The 24,260-nt window shown below is 34.4% G+C and overlaps 1 protein-coding gene across 1 annotated transcript; it reads right to left on the bottom strand.

Annotated features, from left to right (window-relative positions):
- Positions 1 to 17,832: 17,832 nt before the first annotated feature.
- On the bottom strand, positions 17,833 to 22,506 carry LOC141713440 (uncharacterized). The gene is made up of 4 exons (XM_074516870.1): positions 22,120 to 22,506; positions 21,963 to 22,032; positions 21,371 to 21,813; positions 17,833 to 18,246 (listed from the first exon to the last, which is right to left on the bottom strand). Exons 1-4 carry the CDS (start codon positions 22,504 to 22,506, stop codon positions 17,833 to 17,835), a joined length of 1,314 nt encoding a protein of 437 aa, XP_074372971.1.
- Positions 22,507 to 24,260: the final 1,754 nt, after the last annotated feature.

The raw sequence follows: 24,260 nt of genomic DNA, 5'->3' as shown, positions 1-24,260 counted from the left end.
GAACAAATGGTAAAATTTTATTTAGTTGCATTTGAGGTTGCAGCGGTCAGGGTTATAAAATCGTATTTTTACAAGAAAATAAAAGATCGTATTTTTACAAATTAAAATTTTTAAATGTCTTATTTTTGTAGAAAAAATTCAAAATTTGTTTTTTCAAACAAATCCCACAAATAATTATCATTTTACAAAAATTATTACACCACAAAGTTTATATATTAATACCCACTGTTACACGAAAAAGTCAGAAATATTTTATTACTATAGAAAATATTATTTATTAATTACTCTAGCTGATAACGATGTGTCCTGTCTTCCCAAACGACATTGATCATCATTTCATCTCTCAAGTTTCAAGTAAATTCAATTTATTTATTTTTTATTTTTTTTAATAATTAATAAAATATTATCTATATTGATCTTTAATATTACTTTTTTTACAAATATTGGTTTTTTAAAAATATATACTCAATGTTCAAATGATGCAGGAGTACATTATTCAATTAAATCACTGGGTTAAATAGCTTTTGATTTTTAAGATGCTAAATAGCATACTCTATATTAGGTGAATTGATGTTATTTTGACTGAATTGATGTTATTTTGACTGTAATGATTGACGATATATCCATGTTTCTTTCTGATGGATTGATTAACTAAATATCTTTTTTAATGAAATTGAGATCGATGACGTAATTAATGTGTTTTCTTTCAAAATGAATTGAATATGCGGTCATGAAATGAAAACATACGATCAAAATATCATGCAAATGAAAGCACACATTTCTCATGAAAATAATTACAACTCATAAGAATGAAATATTACCGAGTTAATTAAAGAGTACCTACAATTGTTTACATGGTACATTTACTGATACGATGAATATGAGATAATTCTTACTTTACTTAACACAAAATGTAATGATTGAATATGAAAGCCAATATATTAAATATAATATTGTACAATTGACAAATATGAATACATTTTCCAATATATTTCATTTTCTATGATAAATATATTAATAATTAGGTTAGTAATTAATGGTTATAAAAATTAGAAATTGAAATAAATCGGTTGATCTACCAATTTGCGATTTATCAAAAATGGGAAATTTATTGAAATGTTAAATCGGAATAAAATCAGACATAGTTTTATATATTTTTAAAATATATAAGTAAATAAATTATACTTGAGATGTGTAAAATTGTCATATTGTAATTTCTCCATCCATACCAAGTGAACATTATTTCGTGTGCATTATTAATTAAAATAGTAAGAGTCTTAATAATCTTTATGTCTTTCTCTTCATTTTCCTTGTATTCTTCCCTCATCTTTCCGGTTTTTAGTCGGCGGTCATCTGGTATCTTCATTTAAAATAGCTGCTCTTCATCAACTCAAGGTTAAGTATATTTCTTTTTCTACTTCTTCTTTGCAGAGCCTCAAATCATGTGCTTGATTCGTCGAATTTTGACCAAAAAATTGCCAATTTTGACCAAAAATGACAAAAATGTTTTATTCTCTGATTTTACTCTATAATATCGCTTGGTTGTCTTTTAGCGATTTATCGACGAAATTGCCAATTTTTGTAACACTGCAGTAATCTTATAAATCTTTTATTTATACCTCTGTTTTTTTAAACTGGTTAATATAAGAAATATGAATTATCTTACTATTGTAAAAAAATTGTTATAACCGCTATGAACTTGATATTTTAATATTTTATCACATTTATTCAAAATCTTAAAACCAATATTAGTTAATATTCAATTTGGCCATATAATAAGAATTTCAACTTCAGTATAAAACTCCCTCATAATTCACGCTTTAATTATTATACAAAGAGAACCCCCTCATAACTCACTCTTTAATTAGTATACAAGGAGAATATCTCTTATAATTTTTGGGTTTAATAATTGATACACTAACAATGTCGTTTTCGGATTATCTAACATAGTAAATTTATTTGTTGAAAATAAATTTATTTTATATAGAGTCTTAAAAAAATAACAATTTAGTTTATATATTGGAAAATATGATTAACTTTTAGATATATAATTATGAGTTGTTAATATTCAATAATAAATGTTAACATATATAAAATTAATAATGTTAATGAGTTAGGTGTAATTAACATATGTTATTAAACATGGCAATTATTGATATTTATTAATAAATGGTAATAATGACTTAGGTATAATTAATACATGGTATTAAATTTCATAATTATTTGTAATTATTAATTAGGGGTAACTTAGTAATTTTAAGTGGAATAAAATGTCTCATCTACCCCCTACTTGCTCTATTATATTTATATATATAATAGATTTGAATGATGTTCTCTTTTCTTTACTTTATTTTCAAGAAGTTACACATTGTAATAAATTTTATGTCTACTCTTGATATGAATAACCTCGCTCGTTTTCAAGAAGTCACCTAATGTGATAAATTTTATGTCACCCTTGTTGGAATTAATATTATTATTTATTCCAATATTTGTTTGCTTCAAAAGAAAATTAATCTTTTTAAGTGTAGTCTTTTTATATAAGACTTTTCACTTGTATGACCTTTTATTTTTGAGACATTTCTATTTGAGACCTTCTACATTCCATCTCCCCCTCATCATTATTTGTGACCTATAACCTCTTTTTAGGGGGACAACCAAAAATCATATTCTCATACTATATACACATACTTTGGTTAATGATCAAAAGGTGTTCTCTTTCTGTCTCCCTATACACCAGTGAGGAGGATGTCGTGTAACGCTGAAGGATGATTGTCATGAGTCCGCGTGTACGTAGCGGGGCAAATTCAACTTTAGCGCAGTGATTAATTTCACGCCACGACTTTTATTCAGATAAGTAATCCTAATTTTTATTTGTTATCATCGATTCTTTCATTATTATTACTTTTATCATTTGATGAAGAATGTTTATGATATTGACCACATGAATAAGAGTTTTAGCTTTATACTTCTTAAGATATAAGGTTGAGATCTCGAACATATTGATTTTTTTAACATTTAAAATTATTTCATCTATTTGTTGATTTATAATCTCCGACTTAAGCATTATTTTTCTTTCTTGTATAAATATTAAGTTAGTATAATATATTTAATAATTTGTCTACCTTTGACGTTGTGACTCAATACCCTTTTCTAACAACCCTTATTATAAATTTTAAAGAGGCTCAATAATCATATTGGACCAACATCACTTAAGGAACTCTAATATTAAAAATAGAGTATCAAAATATCGGTTCTCATAATTATGATTTACACTACTCATTGTGTCAAAAATAACGTAGACCTAGCTAGGAGTCACATTGGTTGGTAAGGGGTATGCGACCCATCCCAAGTAGAAATCACATCGCATATATATCATTTATCTAAAATTTATCTGAACATTAACAACCCGATTAAAATAGTGGTCGCACCTTAGAGACATGCAAGTCTACATCTAACTAGAGGATCACATTGCACTTACATAATTTGTCTAAAAGGCATTTGATTACAAAGTATGGAATAAAAGCAAGCGAGTCAAGTTTTAGAATTAGTCGTCTCGCTATCAACTTATATTATCTATTTTTTTATTGACTTGAAGACACGTGATCAAACTTAAAAGAATCGCATAAAAGAAATGATTGTTATGAGTGGACAGATTAACAGCATTCGTATATAGTTTTTGAATGGTCACATCGCATGACCGTGTTATAAAGAGTCACATGCGGGGTCATACTCGCCATAAGACCACATTGTATGACCATATGGTCGCATGTGAGGCCTCCATGTGGTCGCATGCCTCGTCGTTACATATCTTCACCTAATATCATGAAAATTTAGTATAGCCAAAACGTGATTGTGTTAATCAAATATGAGCTTATTACAGATGGCCCCATGATCAATACACTTGGACCCTAGTGAATCGCCCCAAACTATAACGCGTCCAGTTAATTTGTTTACCAAGAACAACTTATAGTTTGAACTCCTAGAAAAGGTACACATGCCTCTTATTTATAAATGACTGATAGTTTGCAATAAAAGAGAATAAACGTTTTTCTTCTGTTATTCTGCACAGATCGGCTACAACATTAATCAATGTTCGTTCGGTATTTTTCGCATTTTGTTAAAGTAGTTTCAAATTAAAATATTTTACTCCCCTATTTCAACAACTTTTAAATTTATGTTTTTACGAAATTTTCTCCAACAATAATGAATTTTTAACTTGTTCTCAATATTTGAAATTTAACTATCTATATTATTATCCATCTATAACTTAATTTTTTTTCTTTAATTTATATATTATGTAAAAAAGAAACACAAAACAAAACGCAGTCGTCACGAGACAAGTGACAACAAAAAAAACTAACTTGAACTCCTCTCTTTTTTCTTCTGAAAATCCCTATTTTTTTTTAATTCTTTTTAGGGCCATCATCGATTTTTTTTGACACAAAAAACTCAATATTATTACTCATTCAACTTAGCTAGCAAGATACTATTCAAATTAGTAGGAACATCAATCCTACTAATAACTCGGTCCGAAAATGAATATGACTCCCTAACCATTAGGTGGGCAGCCCTATTAGCAGACCTTTGGATAAATAACACTCGAATTGTGTTTGATTCACTCAGCATGCCTCTACATTCTTGAATGACTCGACCAAACGGGGAGATCATTTTAGCCTTACTGTTGATTGATTGTGTCACCACCAAACAGTCTGACTCCATAATCACCTCTAGCCAATTTCTTTCTTTGATCCAACTGAGTACTTCTCTGATTGCAACTGCCTCTGCATACTCCGCTTGAACATGTTCTTTGAAACTTGCAGATCTGATAATTATTAAAGCCCCTATAGAATCTCTAGCCACCATACCAATGCCAAAAGCATTGTGATCACTAAAAATAGCAGCGTCAACTGTTACCTTGATTGTTGCATCCTGCGGTTTGGGCCAAAAATAAGTTCCTTCATCTGAAACAAGATTAGGGAACCGTGATTTTACTGTAGTGACCTGGGCATTTCTCCAGCTTCAAAGGTACTGCATTGCTGACTCTACATTATTTTTTATGTGAGGCTGCTTTTGATTCCAAACTAGCTCATTTCAAGCTTTTCAAATAGCCCAATATATTGTGACTATCTCCGCTCTACTTAGTTTAGAATTGTGTTCAAAAACACCATCTAACCAAACTGAAAACTCGCTTTCATTACCCCCTTGAAAATTCGGAAATATACGCATCCAACACTGGCTTGCTACTGGACATGTTACTAGCACATGCATCAATGTTTCTCCACTACCACTACAAAAAGGGTACACATTCAGAATTGGAACAAACTTCTTTTTTTTGAATAAGACGTACTTGCATTAATTCATATCAAACTGAAGGTTACATAGGATAAAATCTGGAGCAGTTAACACCCACTCCATAAGACCTGGCATAGAATATGTCATTTGTGCCAACTTATGAGCAACAATATTCGCTGGTCTATGTGCAAACATGACTAAACTTCATTAAAGTGTTTAAGGATGTCAAGACAGTCCTCGACAATGTTATGGAAATAAGAATTTTCTTGCCCATCATGTACAGCATCAACTAGAAGTTTAACATCACTTTCAAAGATACATTTCGTCGTCCTCGACGATGTTATGGAAATAAGAATTTCCTTGCCCATCATGGACAACATCAACTAGAAGTTTAGCATCACTTTCAAAGACACATTTCGTCGTCCTCCATTCTTTTGTCCACAACAAAGCTTCCTTGAAACTTAAAGCTTCCGCTTCCCGTGGTGTCAATTGGCCTTGAATGACATTACTCCGAGCTCGAAGAAAGGTGCCATTCTCGTCCCTGGCAACGCACCTCATTCATGTCTGACCCGTTCCATGCATACATGTAGCATTGATGTTCACCTTAATCCAACCTGTAGGTGGTTTACTCTATTTCTGGTAACCAATACAATGCTTAACTCCTGGTTTATCATACTCTGCTTTAGCTCGCTTCCACTCCTCCAACATACTGCATGCCCTTGACTGGAGTCCAAATGGTGATATGTTAACATGATCCCAAACCCAGGTATTCCTTTGTTTTCAGAGATTCCAACACAGCAAGCAAACAATCAAAACTTAATTCTTGTCTCCCATTTGAAACACTCTCTTCATCACATCAAAAAACGTCTCATTTAGAACTGTTGCAACAAAATGCGGTAAGCCCAACTTTCCTCCACACCTCCCGTGCAAATTCACAACGAAACATTATATGAATATCATCCTCCACCTCTAATCGACACCATGGACACATGAGCTGGATATTTATATTTGTACTTGTTAAAGCCTTGGCAGTTGGCAAAACATTTCGACTAGCACGCCAGAGTAAATTTAGAACCTTACCAGGTAACTTAGCTGCCATAGTTTCTTCCAATACTCACCGTCCAATCACACATTTTCTCCTCTTATTAGTCTATAGCAGCTTCTATATCCATCCCAACCACCCATATCTATATCCATTAAACTATTCACTGTTACATCTTCCAATTCCATAGGTGGTATAGTTGACAGAAAACCATTGACCGGGCAAGGTAACCATGGATCCTTAAAGACCTTTGTATGCATGTCGGCCCCTATTTTTTTTCTACACCCCTGACGAATAATTGCCTGTGATTCCAGTATGTTATGCCACACGTAGCTGGGGTTTGGACCTATTTTTGTATTTAGAAAATCTGTGTCTGGAAAGTAACGTGCACACATTAGCTGTGTCACCAAAGGGTTGATATTGTTTACTAATCTCCACGCCTGTTTTGCTAGTAGTGCAGTATTAAAACTTCAAAGCTTCTTAAAACCTAAACCACCATCTTCTTTCACTGTACAAATCCTGTCCCACGATAGCCATTTTAATGCCTTTATTCACTCCACCATTTCCCCACCAAAATATGTTCATTGCTTTCTCAATACCATCACACACTTCCGCAGGTATTAGAAAAAGGCTCATCTAGGAATTTGGGATAACCTGTGCTGCCGTTTTCAGTAAAGTTACCTTTCTTGCTTTCGAAATCGATTGATTCTGCCACCCATGGAGTTTTTGTTGCACTTTTTCTAGTAAAAAGAGAAAGTTTCAGATTTATTCCTTCAAACTATCATGGGCATTCCTAGGTATGTCTCCGGTTTCTGATGTTCATTTACCCTCAAGTGCTCAGAGACTTCTTTTCTACAAATTGTTGTTGTGTTAGGAGAGAACATAACAACTGACTTAGTATAGTTTATCACCTGGCCTGAGATATCTTCGTATCTATTTAGTATTCTCTTCATTACACCAGCTTCAGAGCCATTTGCTTTGAAGAAAAAATAACAATCGTCGGCAAAAAGTAGATGCGAGATACGAGGTTCCCCCTTGCAATCACACAACCATGCAACAAACTTGCCTCCTCATTTCGGCGAAGAATAGAGCTTAAACCTTCTGCGCACAGATTATATATATATGGCGAGATTAAGTCGCCTTGGAGAATCCCTCGAAATGGTATAAGGTCCCCAAAAAGATTACCATTTTGCAAGAAATTGAACGACACATGAAGGGTTTTTAGCACATAAACGCAACGAAAATGTAAATTTAAATCTTTAAAAAAAACGAAACCCTCTGTAGGATCCATGCAAAAAATAATATTTAATTCGTAGTTCAGTATGTTTACCTTAAGAAGATTTACGTTAATGGAAAGATGGAGGTCTTTAATAGCGATCCAAGAATGATGAACGGAAATCCCTAGCAACTGCTCCTCAAGTGTGAAGCACTCCACCGGTATCAACCAAGAGTACAATGTGATGGAGGAGGAAGAGGTTGAGAGAATTAGTTGCCTCCCTCTTGTTCTACTTTAGAATTAGGGTTAATTATTTGGGTTGAGGCAAATAAAGTTTATAATAGTATATTTATAGGCAAAATTTTCAGCTAAATTTTTTCCATAAAATATTATTATTATTAACCCATAAATTGATTATTATTATTAACCAATTAACTAATAATTAAAACACCTTTTAATCATTAATCCCTTTTCTAAATACTTTAGAAAAATAATTCTCTCACTTGATTTAATTTTCAAAATTAAATTCTTAATTAATAATATTAAGATTTAATTAAATCTCATTTAATCAATTATTAAATCTGCTAATTAATTATTTATTTTACAAATAAATAATTACCAGCCATTATTAATTAATTCCTCCACCATTAAATCATTCTCTTTTATGGTGTGACCCTGTAGGTTCAATATTAAGCCAGTAGTAGAAATAAATAATAATAAAACTATTTTTTCATTATTTATATAAATTCTCTAATTCATTAAATATGATTAATTAATAAATTAATTATATTTATTCTACATCGTGAGAGATACTTCTCAGCATATCGCGACTATCCGGATAATACGAATTCACTGCTTAGAATACCAAGAACCTATTCAGTGAGTAGTTACCGTACAATCAATTCCTTCTATCATGCAATGTCACGATTAAATACAAGACATGAAACTTGTGTCAAGCCTATCTTATTTAATCATTTGCTTTCCCATTCACTATGCTTAGTTCTATTTAATGTAAATTAGAAACTCCTTTCTAATTTCATTCACTCTGGCCAGAGATTCCTGAACTAGCATAAGTGGATCAGCATTGAACATTCTCTTCCTTCACTGGAAGGGGTAGATCCTTTATTGATTATTCACTATCTTCGTGTACAAATTCATGTACCCAGTAGAGCCCTTATAATTATCCCTGGAGACTAAGAACTAAACCAAAGCATAGTTCAGTGTACACAAGATGACTATGATGACCTAAAGTCTAAGGATACTTGTACAACTATCACTATGTGAACAACTGCTGACACGTGAGTGAACTCCATCAGTTGTTCAGCTGTGTGAGTCATGTTCAGTGAACTTATTCTATAATAAGCACCTACATACTAGCTATAGTGTCACCACACAAATGTCTATGAGAACATACATCCTTCATAATGTAGCAAGCATTATGTACCGATCTTTGCAGATTAACAATTATCAGTTAGTAATCCTACGACCAGGAAATATTTAAGTTCAGAGTTATCATCTTTTAGGTCTCATTATTATGATCTCATCATAATCCATAAAAGCTTTACTCTAAACTATGGTATATCTTATTTAAACACTTAAATAGATAAAGCCCGCAATAAAACCAAAACAAGTATTTTATTAATATCAATGAAATCAAAACAGATTACATAAAAGTTATTCCTAAATCCTCATACATGATTGGAATTAGGACACATCTCTTTCAATCTCCCACTTGTACTAAAGCCAATCACTCTGGTATCTAATATCCATCCTGTCTTTATGACGATCAAAGTGATTTTGAGAAAGTGACTTTGTGAGTGGGTCTGCTATGTTGTTATATGTGTCAACTCTCTCAATCTTGACATCTCCTCTTTCAATACAATACAAGAAATGTTACCGCGCTCCCACTAACCCTTTTGTAGACACATGGTTCATCTATATTTTTGATAAAACAAACTCTTTGATTGTCTCATCAAAACGGATGTTCCATCTACGAGAAGCTTGCTTTAAATCATATATGGTTCGCAGTAGCTTACACACTAGGTGTTCATTTCCCTTGGAAAGAAAACCCTCTGGTTGTGTCATATACACTTCCTCTTCAAGTTTCCAATTGAGGAAGGCCGTTTTCACGTCCATTTGCCAGATCTCATAGTTGTAGTAAGCAGCAATCGCAAGCAAAATCCGAATTGATTTTAACAGGGCTACAGATAAAAAAGTTTCATCAAAGTCAATCCATTGCCTTTGTCTGAATCCTTTTGCCACGAGCCTGGCCTTATAGGTCTCCACCTGCCCATCTGCTCCAATCTTTATTTTTTATACCCACTTGCACCCAATAGGCTTAACACCTTCAAGCTCCCTAACCAGAGTCCATACTTGGTTGGTATACATAGATTCCATTTCGGATTTCATGGCACTATGTCATTTCTCCGAGTCAACACTACTCATAGCCTCATTATAGGCCACAGGGTCGTCATCATCAATGATTGACAACTCATTGTCATTCTCAATGACAAAGCCATAATACCTCTCAGGTTGGCGAGACACTCTCCCTGACCTACGAATGGGCTTTTTCACAGAAGGTTGTTCAGTCTGAACAGGTGTTTCCACTTGATCCGTAGTAGTTTGTGCTTCTTGAACATCATCAAGTTCAATTTTTCTCCCAATGTTTCCTTCAATGATAAACTGCTTTTCCAAGAAGGTAGCATGTCTGGAGACAAACACCCGATGATCGGTGTAAAAGTAATACCCTAAAGTCTCTTTAGGATATCCCACAAAATTACATTTTACGGATCGAGATTCCAGCTTATCTGGGTCAACTTTCTTGACATAAGCTGGACATCCCCAAATCTTAAGGTGTTTAAGACTCAGTTTCCTTTATTTCCTTATCTCATATGGAGTTTGAGGAACAGATTTGGAAGGCACCTTATTCAGTAAATATGCTGAGGTTTCCAATGCATAACCCCACAGGAATACTGGAAGATTCGCATAGCTCATCATGGACCGAACCATGTCTAACAAAGTTTGATTTCTCCTTTCAGATACCCCATTCAATTGTGGAGTATATGGAGGAGTCCACTGGGAGACTATACCATTTTCTTTGAGATAAGCTAGAAATTCTCCATTCAAGTATTCACCACCTCGATCTGATCGAAGAGTTATAATACTATGTTTGGTTTGTTTCTCACTTCATACTTATATTCTTTGAACTTTTCAAAGGCTTCAGACTTGTGTTTCATCAAATACACATATCTGAATCTAGATCGATCATCTATGAAAGCAATGAAGTATGAAAATCCACCCATGGCTTGTGTAGACATTGGTCCACATACATCTGTGTGTACCAATCCTAGAAAATCTGCAGCCCTCTCTCCATGTCCACTAAATGGAGATTTGGTCATTTTACCCAATAGACAAGACTCGCATGTAGGATATGATTCAAAATCAAAGGGGTTAAGTAACCCTTCCTTATGCAATGTTCGCAGTCTATTTTCACTAATATGACCAAGTCCGCAGTGCCACAAGAAAGTGAGATTTTCATCATCCCTTTTTCTTTTATTAGTATGTTCAATTTGTAGTAAATTATGCTCTACGTCACATACATACAGACCATTGTTTAAAACACCACTTCCATAAAGAACTTTATCTCTAAGAATTGAACATTTATTATTCTGAATAACAAACGAAAATCCAGCCAAGTCTAACATGGAATAGAAAGAATATTCCTCACAATCGAGGGAACAAAATAACAATTATTTAGAACAATAGTCTTGCCCGTAGGCATATGTAAATGAAATGATCCTACAGCTTTAGCAGCAACTTTTGCTCCATTTCCCATCCGTAGAATCACCTCCTCTTCTTCAAGAGTCCTACTTCTCCTTAGACCCTGCAACGAATTGCAAATATGAGAACCACAGGCGGTATCTAATACCCAAGTAGAAATTTGACTTAGTGACATATTAACTTCGATCATGAACATACCTGAATCAGAAGCGGTAGTCTCACTACCCTTCTTCTTCTTCAATTCTGCAAGGTAAACTCTACAGTTCCTCTTCCAGTGCCCCACCTTGTTACAGTGAAAGCAAATAGCTTTGCTCTTGGGGTCTTCAGCTTTTGGTGGAACCGACTTTTTCTCACCTACTTTCTTCTTCTTGGAAGGGTTCTTCTTCCTTTTCTTAGGATTGGAACCTTCATCAAATAGAAGAACATAACTCTTTTTAGGGGGGAAATTCGATTCCGCAGTCTTCAACATATTGTGGAGTTCAGGCAGGCTAACATCCAGCTTATTCATGTGAAAGTTCACAACAAAATGCGAGAACGAACTCGGAAGTGATTGCAAGACCAAGTCTTGGCTCAGCTCCCCATCCATGGCAAAACCAAGTTGTCCAAGACGTTCAATCAAATTGATCATCTTAAGTACATGGTCATTCACAGATGATCCCTCAGACATCCTACAACCGAACAGCTCCTTCGATATCTCATATCGAGGTATCCTCCCTTCCACATCATACAACTCTTGTAGATGCATAAGGATAGTGTGAGCATCCATATGCTCATGTTGCTTCTGTAGCTCAATGTTCATGGAAGCTAGCATGATGCATTGAGCAACATTTGCATCATCTATCCACTTACGATACACAACATGTTCGTCATTATGTGCATCACTAGCAGGTTCAGTAGGCTTAGGTGAGTCAAGCACATATTCCAGCTTCTCAACCCTGAGAATAATTCTCAAGTTTCGAAGCCAGTCAGCAAAATTAGGACCAATCAACTTGTGATCATCTAGTATACTCCGGAGTGATAGTGCAAAAGACATAACGAATATAGTAAATTTGTAAATGATGAACACATAACAACACTTAGCAAATATTCAATTTCATTTCAAAATACTATATGAATCGGGTCTTTATTCATAAGTGGCTCCCACTAGTTTATCTAATTTATACAACCCCTAAGTGAAAATTAAGCATTCATAATGCTAGTGGGAATAGGGATCCTACATTCCATCACACAACCTCGACTGTAGCACAAAACGTCATGTGATGTTCAATAGGCAGACAACTCTTGTCAATTACATCTTATGTTATTCCCTAATAAAACTTTAGCCTCTTGAATAATTGAGTCACGGCTGTAGCACGCCAAACTCAATATTCTAAGTCAAGTCTAACCCAACATTTTGTACAATTAAATCAGTCTCCAACGGCCCACGGCTGTAGCACGTAACGACCTTTAGATTCTAATTCAATGGACACATCTTTATGTAATAGACAAGTATTTCTTATTTCGAAATCGAAGCCCTCGGTTGTAGCACGAAATGATAATGATTTAAAAATAAGAACTACTTTCTACCATGTTGGAAGGCTTTGACCGACACAAGCCCGTTGTGTCATTGGCCAATTACTACTTGATATTATTTAATTTTAGAGGGATTATATTATGTTACAATCATAATCATATTATAAAGAGATTCTTCCTTTTAAATTAAATATTTCAATCAATAATCGATAATCAGATGATTCGCAGATCGGGGGGAGCATTGTCAAGAGGCGTCACTTAATACCCCTTTCTTACAGATAGAAATCTGCTTTTGACAGAATCATCCTTTCTCTCAATATTTAAAATTCATATTTAATTACGTGTTTGATAAACATAAGAATCTCATGATTGTATTTATAATATTATTGTTAAGGCAATAAATGATTCCTATTCTATATTTTCTAGAGCACGCCTTATATTGATTTAAGTTCACCTAAATATATCATCGCATGGTAAACATAGGCATATATCTCATATATAAAATTAAATAAACAAGTAAATGTAAAGTGTAATAAAGTAAATGTGTTTGGTTATGGCCCCATCCGATGTGATCTTTATCAAGCTCATGATAAAGATCAAGGTCAATCTAATATGGTGATGGAAATAAATACAACTACTTATTACATAAGTCTTCTTCTTTGTTTAGACTTCTTGTATGCCTCGTCTTCTTCTTTGTATCACCTCCATTGGATAACATTCTTGAGTCTTCAATTGCATTACATAGATTGAAAGTAAAACTAATCTAATGAACTTACAAGAATAACTCGAGTTACATTCGAAATTTATGATTACAAAGATTGACGACATGCAAGTCGTATTTAAAACCAAAACGAAAACCATTACACTAAGGTCGAAAGACCATAACCATCCACCATGCTCATACAACACATAAAAGCATGTTAAAACACATAATCTGATCTTAACATATCATATTATTCATAATCTAATCATAAAAAAATGACAAAAATCAGAAAAATCAGAATCAAATCAGAAAAACAAGAATAACTGTTTACGGGCAGTAAACGACGTCAAACGCCTTACAGACGAGTTATTGATAGATTTAGCTATCAGTTTTGTTCAGACGCTCGTTTACCTATGGAATAGAGTATTCGTTTGCGTAAATCGGACACCAGACCCAGATTTCAGCAAATCTGCAGCAGCCAATTCAGAATCTGTATCTAATATGATTCTCATAATTAGAAAAAATATAAATCATGTATATATCAGTATATATACAGATTACATAATCATCTTATGATTATACAACTCACATGAATATCATATATTCAAAACCATACATATATAAGTATATTATATCAACATCAAATCATGGCGAATCACGTACATGCTCATATATCGAAAACAGTTAAATACATAAATGAATTAAAAACTTTTCGCAAGTAGCTCTGATACCATTGAATGGTTTTTAGTACATAAACGCAACGAAAACGTAAATTTAGATCTTTAAAAAAAATGAAACCATCCGCAGGATCCATGCGAAAAATAATATTTAATTCGTAGTTTAGTGTGTTTACCTTAAGAAACTTTACGTTAATGGAAAGATGGAGGTCTTTAATAGCGATCCAAGAACGATGAACGGAAATCCCTAGCAGCTGCTCCTCAAGTGTGAAGCACTCCACAAGTATTCACCAAGAGTACAATGTGATGGAGGAGGAAGAGGTTGAGAGAATTAGTTGCCTCCCTCTTGTTCTACTTTAAAATTAGGGTTAATTATTTGGGTTGAGGCAAATAGGGTTTATAATAGTATATTTATAGGCAACATTTTCAACTAAAATTTTTCCATAAAATATTATTATTATTAACCCTTTAATTGATTATTCTTATTAACCAATTAACTAATAATTAAAACACCTTTTAATCATTAATCCATTTTCTAAACACTTTAAAAAAATAATTCTCTCACTTGATTTAATTTTCAAAATTAAATTCTTAATTAATAATATTAAGAATTAATTAAATCTCATTTAATCAATTATTAAATCTGCTAATTAATTATTTATTTCACAAATAAATAATTACCAGCCATTATTAATTAATTCCTCCACCATTAAATCATTCTCTTTTATGGTGTGAACTGTAGGTTCAATATTAAGCCGGTAGTAGAAATAAATAATAATAAAACTATTTTATCATTATTTATATAAATTCTCTAATTCATTAAATATGATTAATTAATAAATTAACCATATTTATTCTACATCGTGAGGGATACTTCTCAGCATATCGCGATTATCCGGATAATACGAATTCACTGCTTAGAATACCAAGAACCTATTTAGTGAGTAGTTACCGTGCAATCAATTCCTTCTACCCTGCAATGTCATGATTAAATACAAGGCATGGAACTTGTGTCAAGCCTATCTTATTTAATCATTTGCTTTCCCATTCACTATGCTTAGTTCTATTTAATGTAAATTAGAAACACCTTTCTAATTTCATTCACCCTGGCCAGAGATTCCTGAACTAGCATAAGTGGATCAACATTGAACATTCTCTTCCTTCACTGAAAGGGGTAGATCCTTTATTGATCATTCACTATCTTCGTGTACAAATTGCTATACCCAGTAGAGCCCTTATAATTGTCCCTGGAGACTAAGAACTAAACCAAAGCATAGTTCAGTGTACACAAGATGACTATGATGACCTTAAGTCTAAGGATACTTGTACAACTATCACTATGTGAACAATTGCTGACACGTGAGTGAACTTCATCAGTTGTTCAGCTGTGTGAGTCATGTTCAGTGAACTTATTCTATAATAAGCACCTACATACTAGCTATAGTGTCACCACACAAATGTCTATGAGAACATACATCCTTCATAATGAAGCAAGCATAGTATGTACCGATCTTTGCGGATTACCAATTACCAGTTAGTATACGACCAGGAAATATTTAAGTTCAGAGCTATCATCTTTTAGGTCTCATTATTATGATCTCATCATAATCCATAAAAGCTTTACTCTAAACTATGGTATATCTTATTTAAACACTTAAATAGATAAAGCCCGCAATAAAACCAAAACAAGTATTTTATTAATATCAATGAAATCAAACCAAATTACATAAAAGTTATTCCTAAATCCCCATACATGATTGGACTTAGGACACATCTCTTTCAACACCGTCTGCACTAACTCCATGATTCTGCTAATCGAAAGCTCATTGAAGCCGAATTTTTTCATCGTATTTCGTATGAATCCCCACTCTAGCCTGTCATATGCTTTCGAGATATCGATCTTTAGCCCGACTACTCCGCATTTACCTTGTGTGTGTCTCTTCATATAATGGTTAACTTCAAACGCAATTAACGCGTTATCAGTTAGTAATCGTCCCTCTATAAATGTACTTTGACGATTAGATATAATCAAAGACAGACATGATTTTAACCGATTTGAAAGCACTTTGGACAAAATTCTCATTAGAACATTGCACAACGATATAGGTCGGAGCTCAGACATTGATTGAGGCACCCTTATCTTCGGTATCAGGCAGACAATAGTTTTGTTTAAACCCATCGGTAATCCTATATGCATGAATTTTTGACAGACTTCAAAAACATCTTTCTCCAGGATACTCCAAAAAGATTGGAAAAACACCAGATTTAAGCCATCTGGTCCAGACAATTTTTTCGGATGCATGGAGAAGACAACTTTTTTTACTTATTTAATTGTTGTTGGTGCACATAGAGCCTCATTCTCTTCATCCGTGACTTGATTAACTCATTCTCTCTCTGACAGTTTTCCGTCCGCCCCTGTAGACTGAAACAACTTCGTAAAATATCGAGTAACCACACCCTGAATTTCCTCTGGTTTTTTCTGCCATATGGCATCTTCATCTTTTAAACGCTGAACATTGTTGCCTCGTTTCCGAGCAGATGCGTGTCTATGAAACCGGGTATTTTGGTCACCTTCTTGCAACCAATATTGTTTTGCCCGTTGTTTCCAGTACGTCTCCTGTCTTTCTAACAAATTTAAGTATCCCCATCTAGCTTCATTATATAGTTGGACACCACATGGATCACGGCGAGCTCTCAATTTCCTCAGCTTAGTACGATACTCCGCCAACTTCCTTTTATTTTCCATAGTTATACCCCCTCCCCACTCCTCCAATTTCAGGCAACAATAGTTAATCCTTTCCAAAATCTCTCTGCCCTCTGTAATCTCCCAGCTAGACTTTATTAAACTGAAGCAGTCTTTTTCTTTAATCCAGATGTTCTCAAATTTAAATCGTTTATTTTGGGGTACATATATCTGTTTATTCAGCCGTAGATATAATGGTAGGTGGTCAGAGGTAGTGACTTCAGGAACCTTTACTTCTGCTGCTGGGAATAAATTGCACTACTCCATTGTAGCTAGCCCCCTGTCCAACCTTTTCTGTATCCAGTTCACCGATCCCCTAGACCTCTCCCAAGTAAACTGGTCACCAACAAAACCCAAGTCTACCGAGTTACACTCCTGTATTGTTTTAGTGAATCCCTTTAAAAGATTTCGAGGATGCTCCCTTCCTCCCCGTTTCTCCCCTGCGTACATTAAGTCATTGAAATCGCCTATGACACACCAAGGCTGGTGTGATTTTGATGCTAGCTCCGTAAGGATTCCCCATGACTCACTGCGACGGCTCCTTTCAGGACACCCATAAAATCCAGTAAATCTCCATCTCCCAATTTGAGTACTTTCGACCTCAAAATCAACAAAGTGAGTGTTAACTTCTCTTATTGTGCATCCCCCCCATTCTTCCACAGTAAAGCCGATCCGCCACTGTGACCCCTGGCATCCACTACAACACATCTTGCAAACCCTATAGCTTTTCGGACTATATCTACTTTAATTTTTTCGTTAATGTTTCAGACAAGAATATAAAACTAGGTTTTGTTTGCTGCATAATCTCCTTCAAGAACCGAACTGTACGTGGTTTACCCAGCCCACGACAGTTCCATGCGATTAGACTCATTTGTCTAGGCGGGCCTGTACCACATGACCCGCCTTTAGCAAGTTTTTTGGCCCGTCATTTAAAATAGGCCCATTTGTATTAACTTCCCCATCTGTCGTCACAATATCTGTTGTATCCACGTCTTCTACGCATTTAGGTTTAGTATCTATAATCACCACCTCCTGTTGTGTGATATTTTCCCCTATATTGATTTTGCCACCCTGTGAGGAGCCTTTATCCCATGCATTACTCAGTTGATCACGCTGCACAATTTTTACCCCACTATCCTCTCCTGAAATTTCGCTCAGCTTACCATCTATCTCCATGAGTTTCGCCTCCGCCCTACCTCCGCCATGCTCAGCCTTACCACCCTCATTCCGCCATGAATATCCGCCGTCCAATCTATTTCGTAACCACCTTGCCCCCAGATTCTGGTTGGATGAATTTTTTGTGGGTGCTCGCAGCCATACACCATAAACTCTAGCAATATCTTTCTCAGGGTTTGCGTAGACAATATTACAATCTCATTCGGAGTGACCAATCATACCACATACAAAACAGAACGTACTCAGTCTCTCATATTTGAAGTTTACCCAACTCCATTCACCCCCCTCCCTCTTGATTTTTATCCATCATTTTAGAGGTTTCCCTAGATCCATGTTGACCCTGATGCGCATGTACATTTTCCATCCTCCTTCTATATTTCTAGGATCTGATTTCACGAAAATGCCCACATAGTTTCCAATACTCCTGAATATATTCTCAGATACCAGACCTTTGGGAAGATAATATATTTGGACCCAAATATCCATCCTGTTTATATTGACGAGATGTGGATCCTCGCATTCTTTGGCTTGATGGTAGACTAGTAGGTTTTGTTCAAATGTCCAGGGTCCCCCATCCAAAACTTTCGGCAGATCTAGCGGATGATATGACACAAAAGAATATTGATGTCCTCCTATATCTTGTATTTCCATTCCTTCCTTTGGGCGCCACAGTGATGTAAGTACATTTTGCATGGTGTTAAAGTTAATATTCTTATCGGTAAGAAAACGATCGATCAAGATATATGTATTTCTTGGTTTCTCTACCTCTCCTTCGGTGATTACAATACCTTCATTCTCCCCTTCCTCCAGTGAAAGACGTGCGTACAACTCATCCAGATTTGTTGTTGGTTGATTCAAGATGATTAGACAGTAGCAATGGTAGAAAAAAAAGGCGCACTTAAATCCTTGTCATATAAAAGACAGACCTTGCAATCATGCAAGATAGACTAAAATGCCTAATATACCAAATTAAAAAGTGTACGATGTGAGAGTTCAGTTAGGGCTGTGAAGTAGGAAATAAGAAAAATTGATATAGTGTTGTCATCTGTTAGCAAGGTGATTAAGGTATTATAATTAGAACAAACTTCTAAACTAACTGATTTCTTGTAGGCATGCAATTAGATAAAGCCCTCGAAAGGAAATTAAGAACCTTTGTTGGAGCCTTAATTTGCCAAACTTTGCACCATAGACTATTATTATCACCATCACGTGTTGAGTGGCATTTATGACACTTTATTACCCTCCGTAAAGCTTTGAATTGGTGTAATTATACTCAAGTTATTTGTGTTTTAATGTGTTTTCTAGTATTTTTGTATTTCAGGCGTTAATCTGAGAATCAGGTGAATTAGCATTGATTTGATGCTAATATGGTGTTAGGTTGGTGTCTAAGGAATAAAGCTCGCGAAGACCGGCTCAAATCTGCAAGAAAAAAAAAGAAGTCAAAGTTTTGGCAGAAGCCCAGCGCGCACACGCTGATTAAGCGCGCGCCCGCGCCCAAACTTCAGAGAGCCAACGCGCCCGCGCTGGTCAAGCGCGGGGCCGCGCCAGGTCGGGTTTCAAGAATCCTGTTTTGAATAGAAAAATGATTTATGGACTTCTTTGCTGATCAGGGCTGCTATATAAATAACTTTAGGTCGTTTTTTATAAGATATCAAGCCAGAGACATATCAAGAAGAGCTGGAAGAAGAACGTATTAGCACGATTCAACGAAGACGAAGAAGATCTTATTTTTTTACTTGAGAATCTTTGTTCTAAGTTGTAACTTGGATGCTAGTTTTCTTATTTGTGAACCTTACTCTTGTTTCATACTTGGTTTTGTTATTTAAGTATAAAGACTACGTTTTTTATACCATGCTTTCATCGGAACCCACGTTGATGATGAGTCCGATTATGGCCTAATCGTTATCGTGGGGTTCTAACAGATTTATTTATGAATTTCTTTAGTTAATTTGTTTTTATGCCTTAGTGTGTGGTGATTGTATGATAGCCTAGTATTGGTTGTGCGTATTCGTCTTATGTCGCAAACTTATAAGATATTGTGTTAATTCTTAATGAAGCGAAAGTGAATTTAAGGATTTAGAACTTGCCATGCTAGCATAGGTTCATGTGTTATTGTTATGCATGATTCGTAGGTAATTTTAACCATCTTACTTGCCCTAATCAAGATAGATAACTTGTGCTAAAACCGTTATGTTGTCAAATTCTATAGACATATAGGGTCTCAATATAATTGGTGTCTATTCAACTTCTATCTCTTTTGTGGATGTCTGGTAGTATGGTACCCGTGCAACGAAAGTTGGCGTTTATCAGTTTCGTGTTATCTGATTAGTGTCATCACCATTACATGATAAGGTTAAGAACAATAAGGCTATTGAATGAAATATTTAATGAAGTTAGAATCTCATGTTTGTCATATATATTAATTCAATCAATTTTATTCTCTTAGTTATAATTGTTAGTTTAATTCTTAATTATAAACAACCTCAATTTGTTATCGTCTTAACATTGAATAATAACCATACATTGTTGCTTAAGTGCATAAATTAATTAGTTAACCAAGCCAGTCTCTGTGGGAACGAACTAGAAAAGATTTCATACTACTTGCGAACTCGTATACTTGCGTGTATTATTAGCGTGTGTTTAGCGACTAACATCATGCCATAAGCATATTTGCACCTGAAGAAGTCTATAGGCACTACGAACTGAATACACCCCTAAGTTCTCCTTACACCAGTATAGCTGATCATCCCCTCATTCTGTGTTAATTTTTGTATTCAAGATTCAAATATGGTCTCGAGTATCAAGTCTATGTCCCATTCCTTACTATGCATGCAGAAAAGGTTTGATACTTTATAATCTTCTAATAAACTCGAGTATGTCATGATATACGGATTAATATCGTCACCTAGCCTAGGTTGACCTAAAATCCTGATATTTTCTCCTGACCAATCTACCATTTAAGACCAGCAAGCAGAACCAACTTGGTTTCTCATACGCTTTTCCAAATATAACTGGAATTATTATCCCGCTCAGCTTCAAGAAACGAGACCTTAGGAAAGTATTGCTCTTTAAAAACCTTACTGACTAAGCTATCTGGTCGTGAAATAAATCTTCAACCCTGTTTTCCAAGTATTGCCGGCTTGAAATCTCTCAAGTTTCTAAAACCCATACCTCTTGTTGATTTGTGGCGACGCAGCCGTTCCCAACCCAACTAGTGTATAGCTTTGACCTTCTTAGGATTAGAGTTCCACCAATATTTCATTAAACTCCTTTCAATATCTTTTGTTAAATCCAAAGGCAACAAAAACACGCTCATAACATAGCTAGAAGTAGTTTGAACCACCGATTTGATAAGAATCTCCTTCCCTGACTGCGAAACTAAACTGCCACTCCAACTTTGAATACATTTAGACACCTTATCTTTCAAAAAACTCAACACTGATGTCTTATTCCTGGCCAACCAATTTGGCAAATCCAAATACATATTTCTATCTCCAGCATCATCCATCTGCAGACAAATATTCTCCTTATTCGACTGAATTATATTGGAGCTAAAAAACAATGAGGACTTCGATAAATTTATATTCTGTCGTGATGCAACCTCAAAACTATTTAACATATTCAGAAGTTGGGAGGCCTCCTCATTCTCCTTACAATACAAATAAACGTCATCTGCAAATAACATTTGAGAGATACAAGGAGCTTGCCTACATATCTGAATGCCTTGAATTCTTTTATGCGTCTCATACCTTCTAATAACAGCTGAAACACCTTCCGCACATAAAATAAACAAGGAGAAATCAGGTCCCCCTGACGTATACCTCGAGTGGGGATAATTTGGTTCAACTCTCGACCATCATGTGTTATTGTGTACGTAACTGAAGTCACACACTGAAGAATTAAGTGAACCCACCAACTATGAAAACTCAATTTCCGCAACACCTCCTTTTGATAATCTCATTCAATTCAATCATATACCTTGGACATGTCTAGTTTCAGTGCCATACAGTCTTCCTTCCCTCGACGCTTTCGTTTCAAGTAGTGCATAATTTCGAAAGAGATCATTATATTGTGTGTTATTAGCCGCCCCAATATAAATGCACTTTGGTTTTCTGTCACCACACCATCAAGCATCCCTTTCATCCTATTTGCAATTACTTTTGTGATAATCTTAGCCAAAACATTACACACAGAAATCGGTCTCAGATCACCAATTAAAGTAGAATTTTTCTTCTTTGGGATTAACACTACATTCGTCACGTTTAGCCCCTGTAACATATCTCCGGTTAAGAAAAAATGTCTCATCATATTAATCGCATCCTTACCAACTATATCCCAATGCCTTTGAAAGAAAGCTGGCGTCATTTTATCCGGCTCAGGTGATTTATCCGGGTGCATCTGGAAAAGAGTTTCTTTTACTTCCTCCGGTGCTATTGGTTTCATTAATTCCGCATTTTGAACATAAGTGATTTTTTGCCTCAATGCAATCCACCACAGTCGACCAACTAGACTGTGATGTTGAAAACAACTCTATGTAGTACATTGTTATCAAATCTCCTAAATCTGTGATCCAATCAACCCACTACCCAGCTTCATTCTTCAGCTTGTGAATTTGATTTATCCTCCTTCTTGTACTAGCAGCACCATGAAAAAACTTGCTATTTTGGTCCCCCGATTGCAATCACAATTGTTTTGATCTTTGTCTCTAGAAAACTTCTCGTTGCTCCATAATAATAAACATTTCTTTTTTTACCTCATTATATTTGTCTCTAGAAAATATGTCCGATTTTTTCCGAAGTCATTTAAGCTCCATTTTACACTTATTTATTCTGCTTCCAAAATTACCAGTAATTTTCTTTCCCCAAACAGCCAAGACCTCCCCACAATGTTGTACTTTTAGCTGAATATTGGTATTTAAACCTTCCTCCCAACTACTTTTTTATATTTTTATTCGATTTTCTTCATGTTCACTAGTATTCCTATCAAGCAGTTGAGTTTTCATTTGTTCGTCTCTCGGGTGAGAGTTTAATTTTATTTTTTTGTTTGTATCGAGAGTTTGATTTATTCGTCTCTGGTGTGAGTTTAGTTGTGTTTTTTTATTTGTCTTTCTTGAGAGTTTGGTTTCATTTTCATATGATTATTCTGCAACGTAAATTTTCAGAATATTGATATATATATAAATTTTGTATGATATATTTTTTGAATATACTTTGACAAATTAGGTATGCATTATAATACATCAATAGATATTATCTGTTTAAAACAATTGTATGTCTTAATAATTTGAGAAACAGATACGTTGCAATGAAAAATTAACTCTCGATGATAATAATTTTAACGAAAAAAAATCTAATCCAATACTTCTAATATATTAATAAAATTAAAATCTTTATGTATATATATATCTATACTGTGACTAATAATTATTTTTTGTTTTTAAAGAAGACACGGGTGACGAAATTGGCAATGAATCTCACAGTTGTGTTGCATTTAAGATCCAAGGATATTATCCTCCTAACGGAGATTTGACTTCTGAAATTTCATTGCCAAGTCCTGGTTACTCGTGAATCTGGTTGAAAACATCCAACATCAGAATCTTACGTCCGAGTAAAATGTTTAAGACCACATATTTATCCTTTATGTCCCATTATACATATCTTTTTTGAAAACATACATATACTCCTTTGTTTTTATTTTGTAGAACACTTTAATTTTTGCTCACTTTGAATATATTTTAATCGAATAGTTAAAACTAATTTTTTTAAAATTTTATATTTATAAACTAAAATCTGTATTGCTCATTTTCTTTAGAGTTTTAAGTATGTTAAGTGTCATTTTGATTTAAGTTAAAAAGTATGGTCGTATAATAAAAATATAATTTGATCTAATAGTAGGGGCATACACTTTTAAAATACTTTATCTTAATTTTACACTAAAAAAATTTAGACCATGAAATGTCATTATTTAATTCAATCCTATTTTAGAAATTTACAATACTAGTCGCGTGGTTACGATTAAATGTTAGGAGAATAACTTATTTACCTATAAATTTATAAAAATAATAATAAATTTTCTAACAATTTTTTCTGGCTAAATAAAGATTTTCTAACATCCTTCAC

This window comes from Apium graveolens, chromosome 1 (genome assembly GCF_009905375.1).
Source record: "Apium graveolens cultivar Ventura chromosome 1, ASM990537v1, whole genome shotgun sequence".
Lineage (NCBI taxonomy): Eukaryota > Viridiplantae > Streptophyta > Magnoliopsida > Apiales > Apiaceae > Apium > Apium graveolens.
This window is presented reverse-complemented; position numbering and strand designations above follow the sequence as displayed.